The sequence below is a fragment of the Amborella trichopoda genome, chromosome 9 (assembly GCF_054954075.1).
Source record: "Amborella trichopoda isolate Santa Cruz 75 chromosome 9, AtrichopodaSantaCruz75HAP2 v2.0, whole genome shotgun sequence".
Classification (NCBI taxonomy): Eukaryota; Viridiplantae; Streptophyta; class Magnoliopsida; order Amborellales; family Amborellaceae; genus Amborella; species Amborella trichopoda.
In genome coordinates this window covers 34422216-34430397 of record NC_142344.1, presented here as the reverse complement: position 1 = coordinate 34430397, position 8182 = coordinate 34422216, and the positions used below count along the sequence as shown (strand labels likewise).

The window sequence follows — 8182 nt, the reverse complement described above, 5'->3', positions numbered from 1 at the left end:
AGATTCTATGGGACCTTTAAGAACAAGGTCCCAGGCATGCAGGAGAATCTTTTTAATTATGTTTTAATTAGGACATCTATTAAAATTTCTTGGGTTTACTAGGTAGGTGTTATATGAATAGGGATTAGAAGAAAATTGTAGGGAAATTGACATGATTTTGAAATAAAGAACTAAGAGAGCATCTAGAATATTCCTGATTAGGGAATTCTTTCTAGATTCCTCAAAATTTCTCCTAAGAGATCCTGCTTGGGATTTGCTGATACTCTCTTCTTCTTCAAATTTTCTATATCCACGATGCATCATTACCAAGGAACATTGTGAACCGGATTGGCTGGGACAGCCAAGTATCGCAGTTCCCATTTTGGCTTTTATTTTATTTTAAATTTTATTTTAATAGTTCCATATTATTAAAGCTAGCAGACAGGCGCATCATTCTCGCCTTAATCTGGGCACATTAGTAGTCAAAACAAGAGAGAAAACGAACTTGGTCTAAGTAGAGAGGAAAAGAAGAACAATGACTAGGCCCGAAAAGAATGCATATGACAAACGTCAACGTACAAATCTCCCACAAAGTAAAACCGGTCAGGAACATGATTAAAGCAGGCCACGGACAAATTTTGTCCCGGACCGGATGAAATTCGCTACAAAAAACAATCATATTCGCTACAAAAAACAATCCTATATAGTAGTAATAGTACAAAAAATAGAACAAGTTTCCCACTCCCACGCACTCAAAACAAATGAGAAAAGACGCACAAGCTTCAGTTGTGAGGATTGCTGCGGAAAGATCCCAAAGCTTTGATGGCAGCTGCTCTCAGAATGTATTGGTGATAGGCAGCAGCTGCCGCTGCGCCAACAAACGGCCCAACCCAGAACACCCACTGCACCAACAAAAACACCACCCAGTCTTTAGATGTATTGCAAATAATTTTTGTTACAAAGAAAAATGAAAACCTAGACACACAGATGAGTCTTAAATAGGTGGATAGTTAACTCTTTTTTAGTTACAGAGAAAAGTAAAACATTCAGAAAAAGGCATCAAGTAGTTACATGGTCATCCCAGGCCTTGTCGCTGTTGTAAATGACTGCAGCTCCGAAGCTCCTTGCAGGGTTGATACCAGTTCCGGTGATGGGAATGGTGGCCAAGTGCACCATGAACACTGCAAAGCCAATGGGCAATGGGGCCAAGACCTGCACCACCAACACCAACCTCCATATTTGTCTAAGCAAGGTAATGGAGGAAAAGATGGAGGAGAAGGGGATGGAAGTTTACCGGCACATGGGAATCACGAGCGCTTCTTTTGGGATCGGTGGCTGAGAAAACGGTGTAGACGAGAACGAAGGTGCCGATGATTTCGGCACCCAGACCCACTCCCTTGGTGTAGCCATGAACAACTTCGTTGGCTCCTCCACCGAGATTGTTGTACAAGGGCTTCATGAACGCTTTCACCAGCCCAACTCCGCATATGGCCCCCAGGCACTGGGCCACCATGTACATCACGGCCCTTACCAGTGAAACTTTTCTGGCCAAAAATAGCCCGAAAGTCACGGCAGGGTTAATGTGTCCACCTGAAAAACAACAAAAAGGACCATGATTCTACTAAGTTTCTCACTTTCTTTTATTCGAGAGACAGGAATAAGCAAGGTCGGGGAAGGGGATGTTACCTGAGATGCCGGCAGTGCAGTAGACAAGGATGAAGATCATGCCTCCGAAAGCCCAGGCGATGCCGAGAAGGCCAACGCCGCCACAGGGGTCTCTCTCTTTCTTGTAGCCTATGACGGTGGCCACTGTGACATAGAGGAAGAGCAAGGTGGCGATGAACTCGGCTATGAGAGCACGGTAAAAGGACCAGAGCTTCAACTCCCCCATGTCTAAAAGTGGAGCAGGGGGAGGATCCTGGTAGTCCTTCCCCTGCTGCTCTCCTCCTTCCATGCTCACCTCCTTTGACATATCTCTCTTGAATCTGCTGGCTTTGGCTGGTTGGGAATGAATGGTAAGCAATGGATAAGGTGAAGGACGTTGGATGGGTGCAGTATTTATGGGGAGCGCCAGGAGTGATGAGGTTTCTTTCTTTAATTGATTATTTTTAAATGTATTTTTTAAATTAGTGAATATGTAAAAGGAATAAATTTTAGAAAAAAGTTTATATAAGGTTGCAATATTAAAATGTAGAATTATACTTGCACTCAAAAGTCCATATGTTTTAATATTGTAAAACCTCTAATTGTTTATCTCGATATCAATATGTATGAATATGAAAAGAAAAAAAAAGAGTTTCAAAAATAATGCATCTTGCATTACATTATCTAAATCATCTATTTTCAATATTTTCATATAATTATAGATCTACTTGATTTTAACTATTTTTAAAATTTAAAATTTTATAATTAGATATAAAAATAAATTTTAAAATAATTCTAAAAATCTTTTTCACTAAAATGATATGCTATGATAAAATTTGAAAATGCGCTTTAATTGAATTCTTTAAGGTTACAACTTTATAAAAACCGCACCGTAAATTTTATGAAATATAAATAAAAAAGAGGAGGGTGGGGCCTAATAACAACTGTCTCACGGGGATGGCCCATTTACAACGCAGCATCCATGTGACTATCTGACCTTTTTCTTTCTTTCCCTACAATTTTTTCCGTTGCATTTTCATGCACTACCCCCCACCTCGCCTACTTTGTCAAGTGTGTCAGCCTGTCACCACCAACCCCTCTCTCTAATGGAAAGACAACACATGTTTTATTTAACGAACTGAACATATCCCACTATTTGGGGATCCAGGAGGTCGGATTTTCTTTCTTTTGCATTCCTTCCTGATATCGCCCAACCACAGAATTGTACAGTTGAGTTGTATGTTTTTCTAGGGAAAAGTTTATATAGAACCGAGGCTCTAAACAATCAAATTAGAGCCTACCATCAAATTAGAGTTTATCTCAAAACTTTCAATAGAAGAGACTATTTTGATGTCTAAATATCATCAAATTGATTATCTCGACATCAAAATGCATGAATATGAGAACAAAATAGATTTCAAGTTTTGAAAATAGTAAATCTTGTAATGCATTTTTTGACCGTCAATTTTCAAGATTTTCAAGTTTTCGTAGATCTGCTCGATGTAACTATTTTTTAAGCTTTAAATTTTATAACTAAAAATGAAAATATAATTTAAGGCTATCACAAAACTTTCTAGTATTGAAACCATATTTTTCGATACTATTTGAAGGTGGGATCAAATTTGACTATTTAGAGCCTCTATACGAGTAAAACCTTTTTTAATATAGTAGATGCCTTCTTATAAAAATAAATAAAAATAACGTAGTGATTCTTTTCATGGTGATTTGTTTTATGAGATTTTATACAATGAGACCACAGTAGGTTTGATATAACAATTACTTATAAATATCTGATATCAAATCTGATAGTCGGGAATGTCACAAAATTCAAAAAATAAAAAAATTAAATTGATAGCTAAGGTGTGTCACAAAATTCAAAAAAAAAATTCAGACTTTGAGTTTAAGAAATAGAATAAGTGTAATGATCCTATAGGACCTTCAATAACTTATATGTGTAGGATATCAAAGGATCATCATTAAAATTTGTACGGACCTCTAAAAAAATTATCATATGAATGTAAAACTTGACACTTTTATAAACCTGTATCAAATTTAATGGTAATCTTTTAAAATCCTACATATATAGATTGAAGATGGTCTTATATAATCATTTCTCATAAATAAAATCCAATCAATATTCAAAATTAATTGCGATCAAATTGCACAAAAAAACAAAATCATTCTAGACTAATTTTTTTTTCCCTCTCGTTGAGCGTAGGTGGAGAGGAGAGAGAAGTTATGGCGTGCTGGGCTACCCCATTGTAATTGGAGGAATAGGCCACGTCATGGGAAGTTATGATGAGTTTGGAAGATGGGACGGGACGGGGCCGGCTCGCTGTTCTTGCCGCCCATTCGCTGCACATGTATGACATGCCCTATCACAGAGGATGACAGCTCTTTCTTCTCCTCTATTCAAACTTTTCCTTTTATTTTAAATTTAGCTATTATTCTTCTCTGCTGTCACTTTACATCGATAAGGGGGCCTCTTGCTTTACCGACCCATTGGTAACTGCAAACTTCTCTCTCCAACGGCTCTCTCGCTCTACAACGTCTCTCGAGGGATGGTTCTGAAGAGTTCATTGTCCTCTAACGGCCACATTTTTAAAATGCGGTCCTACCCAACCCAAGTCATAAAGTAGTGTACTCATGCACAAAGTTTCATTCTTTTATTATGGTCCACTTTGCCCATGAACCTGGGAACCCTTTCGCCTATTTTGGACGGCGATAGAGCTCCAGATGATATTGAAAATAGGGTGCGGTTTATGTAAAGTTTGAACCAGTGTTTAAAAAAACGTCGAGGCGAACCGGACGAGTCCGGTTCGATTCGGGAATAGTTATGGACGGTTCGAATTGATTCGAATTGGTGAAAAAAAAGGGAATCGTCCGGTTCTAGAGAGAACCGGACGATTCTGCACAGTGACTCGTCGATTCATTGTATGGAATCGGTGAGTCCCGCACAGAATTTTTTTTTTTTTTTTTTTTTTTTGTAATCCATGATAGATTTTTTTGTAATACTTGATCGATTTTTTGTAATCCATGTTCGAATTGTTTTTTTTTTTTTTTTTAATCCATGATCGAATTTTTTGTTTTTTTTTTTTTTTTGTAACCCATGATAGAATTTTTTGTAATCCATGATCGAATTTTTTGTAATCCATGATCGAAATGTTTGTTTTTTTTTCTTGTAATCCATGATCGAATTTTTTTATTTTTTATTTTTTTTTTGTAACCCATGATAGAATTTTTTGTAATCCATGATCGAATGTTTTGTAATCCATGTCCATGATCGAAATGTTTGTTTTTTTTTTATAATCCATGATCGAAATGTTTGTTTTTTTTTTTTGTAATCCATGATCGAATTTTTTGTAACCCATGATAGAGTTTTTTGTAATCCATGATTGAATTTTTTGTAATCCACGATCGAATTGTTTTTTTCTTTTTTTGTAATCCACGATCGAATTTTTTGTTTTTTTTTTTTTGTTTTTTTTTGTAATCCATGATCGAATTTTATGTAATCCATGATCGAATTTTATGTAATCCATGATCGAATTTTTTGTAATCCATGATAGAATTTTTTGTAATCCATGATCGAATTTTTTGTAATCCATGATCGAAATGTTTGTTTTTTTTTCTTGTAATCTATGATCGAATTTTTTGTTTTTTTTTTTTTTTGTAACCCATGATAGAATTTTTTGTAATCCATGATTGAATTTTTTGTATTCATGATCGAATTGTTTTTTTCTTTTTTTGTAATCCACGATGGAATTTTTTGTTTTTTCATTTTTTTTTTTTTTTTTGTAATCCATGTTCGAATTTTTTGTAATCCATGATCGAATTTTTTGTAATCCATGATCGAATTTTTAGTAATCCATGATTGAATTTTTTGAAAATTTGTGATTTTTTTTTTTTAATCCATGATCGAATTTTTTTTTGTAATCCATGATAGAATTTTTTTAAAATTTGTCATTTTTAATTTTTTAATCCATGGTCGAATTTTTTTTTGTAATCCATGATAGAATTTTTTGAAAATTTGTGATTTTTTTTTTTAATCCATGATCGATTTTTTTGAAAATTTGTTATTTTTTTTTTTAATCCATATTATTCAAAGAGAAAATGAGAGAGATGATGATTCTGAGGCCACCCTATCCCAGCCATATTATTCACATATCGAGTCCCAGCAGCAACAGTGTAGGGATGAGCACGACAGTGCAGGTGAGCATGAAGGATGGACAAGCTTCGGGGATTTTGGATTGGGAACACAACAAAACACTAACACTCAGGGATTTGGGAATAGTCAGACGCCTGCTAATATCGATGATTCATTTTTAGATCGAATCAATGAATTGTTAAACGAATTCAATCAATGGCACCAGCGTGACTAAGAAGAACAATAACGTCGTCTATCATTTTATTTTTAGATCATATGTTACTAATTTTATGCTTTATTGTAGTCCATGTATGTTGATATACTTATTTCATGATAATTCTATGTTTATCTTTTTGTGTGATGTAAATTAAATGCTGAATGGCGGTTCAAGTAGGGAAAGAACATATCAATATTCGCATATTCATTCAAAAACATGAAAATTCTTAATGGAGGACCCTCATTTTTTTATTGAATTCCTAAAAAACAATATTTATAATGAATTTTAATAATTTTTTTGGATTTTTTTTAAGCTTTATTCTGACCGATTCACCCGATTCCCGATCCGGATCGTCGATTCGCCGATCCGGATCAGTTTTTTAGGTGCCCGATCAGGGTCACCGATCCGTTTTTTAAACCATTGGTTTCAACCCTTCTAAATTTTATCATAACATGCAATTTTGCTGTAAAAAATTCTTATGATTATTTGAAACTCTATTTTTATATCTAATTATAAAATTTTAAACTCTAAAAATGGTTAAAATCAAATAGATCTATAAATATATGAAAATCTTAAAAATGAACGGTCTAGATAATGTGTTGTTAAATATACCATTTTTGATGCTCAAAATCTTTTTTTTGTCGTTGTCATAGTCCTGCATCTTCATGTTGAGATGATCAATTAGAGCGCTTTTCAACATTAAAATGACTTTTTCCAATGGATATTTGAGGCGCATCGGTAATTCTACATTTTAAAGTTGCAACCTTATTTAAGCTTTTTCCTTAAAAATATAATGTGATTTATATATAAAGAAAAAATATTACAACCTTAAAATGTAGAAGTAAAGATGCACTTCAAAAATCATCGGAAAAGGTTGATGATGACGATGATAATATAAATATGTATTTTGTGACCCTATTGGCAGCATCAACTCGCTCTCCCAAGATCACCATCTCAAATATTAATAAACCATGAGGCTTCCTGCTATGATGGTATTATTACTAGGGGTGAGTGAGGTTTGTATAAGGCATCTTCCTTATAGAAATAAGGCACACTTCTAAAATTTACTTGGTGATGTAGTTTCAATATCGAAAACTATATGATGGTTTGGAAATTTATTTTTGTTCTTATTTATGATATCTAAAATTAAAAAATACTACAAAATCAAACAAATCTAAAAACATTTGAAAATCTTGAAAATAAATGGTCGACATAACTTGACTTGAAATTCTTAGTTTTTATTTATATCCATATATATCGAGAATGATATTGTTTAAAAAATCTATCTAGAGGAGAAAAAAGATGGGACGACATCAACGTGGGTACTCTTGGGCTCTTGTTTATTAAAGTTTTTTTTGATAGAAAGAGAAAGTGTAGGCAAGGAAAATAGATATAGAAGGGTGAGTTTTCTTTAGTCATTTTGGATGGATGCTCTAGAGAGAGAAAGACTATGCGATGGCTTGTAAACATTTATATTATCCAAGCATGTATGGTGCTTTTCTAATTAGCATAATAGAATTGTACTGCCCCATAGATATAAGGCAATGTGCCAAAGCAAGTAAACTTTGGTGTTTCACTCTTTTAATTTTCTGCATTATTTTATATTCCCTTTTATTTTTCTTCAAACCTTGGTTTTTATCATCTTCAATTGGTATCAGATCCTTACGGTTTAAGATCTTTACTGTGCATGAGGTTTGTGGTGGATCGCAGATCTTTAAAGATGATTGCAGAAGGTTCAACCAGATATAAAATACTAAATTCAACGATTCAAATTTATGAACTTGGAAGTTAAAGATGCATGTAATAAGATGGTTCTGTAGTGGCTTTAAATGACAAAGAAAATAAACCAACAAAGATGGTTGATAAGGACTTTGATGAGAGCATTGAGTTGGCCAAGACAAATAATCTCTTGCCTTTCAATGGATCGATTTAATTAATTTTTTCCTTAAAAAATACGACAAAGATTTATGTGAGAGGCTAAAAACTATTTATGAAGGCAAATCTCTTCCTAATAAGATTTTTCTTCATCATATTTACATGCAATTCCGAGACTAAGCACACTAATCAAGTCTGATCAGTTTGAGATCATGTCCCAACATAAGATTTAGAAAAGTCGAAAGAGGCGGGTCCCTTCAAATTCTGATCTACAAAGAAATCAATCCAAAAGAGCTTATTCTTTGCAAATGTATGGGTAGGCC

At 34.1% G+C, this 8182-nt stretch overlaps 1 protein-coding gene across 1 annotated transcript; it reads right to left on the bottom strand.

Annotated features, from left to right (window-relative positions):
* Window positions 1–519: 519 nt before the first annotated feature.
* LOC18436618 (putative aquaporin PIP2-8) lies at window positions 520–2195 on the bottom strand. Its single transcript, XM_006846842.4, has 4 exons — window positions 1666–2195; window positions 1274–1569; window positions 1051–1191; window positions 520–881 (listed from the first exon to the last, which is right to left on the bottom strand). The coding sequence occupies exons 1-4, from the start codon at window positions 1949–1951 to the stop codon at window positions 762–764; spliced, it is 843 nt and encodes a 280-aa protein (XP_006846905.1). The 5' UTR covers window positions 1952–2195; the 3' UTR covers window positions 520–761.
* Between the last annotated feature and the right edge of the window lie 5987 nt (window positions 2196–8182).

Bases quoted from the DNA above. Each gene is read 5' to 3' on its own strand.
- LOC18436618 (XM_006846842.4), bottom strand. From the start codon at position 1,951: ATGTCAAAGGAGGTGAGCATGGAAGGAGGAGAGCAGCAGGGGAAGGAC. The intron at 1,570-1,665 runs GTAACATCCCCT...GTTGTTTTTCAG, and splicing joins CTGCACTGCCGGCATCTCAG to GTGGACACATTAACCCTGCC. The intron at 882-1,050 runs GTAACTACTTGA...TTGTTGGTGCAG, and splicing joins ACAAGGCCTGGGATGACCAT to TGGGTGTTCTGGGTTGGGCC.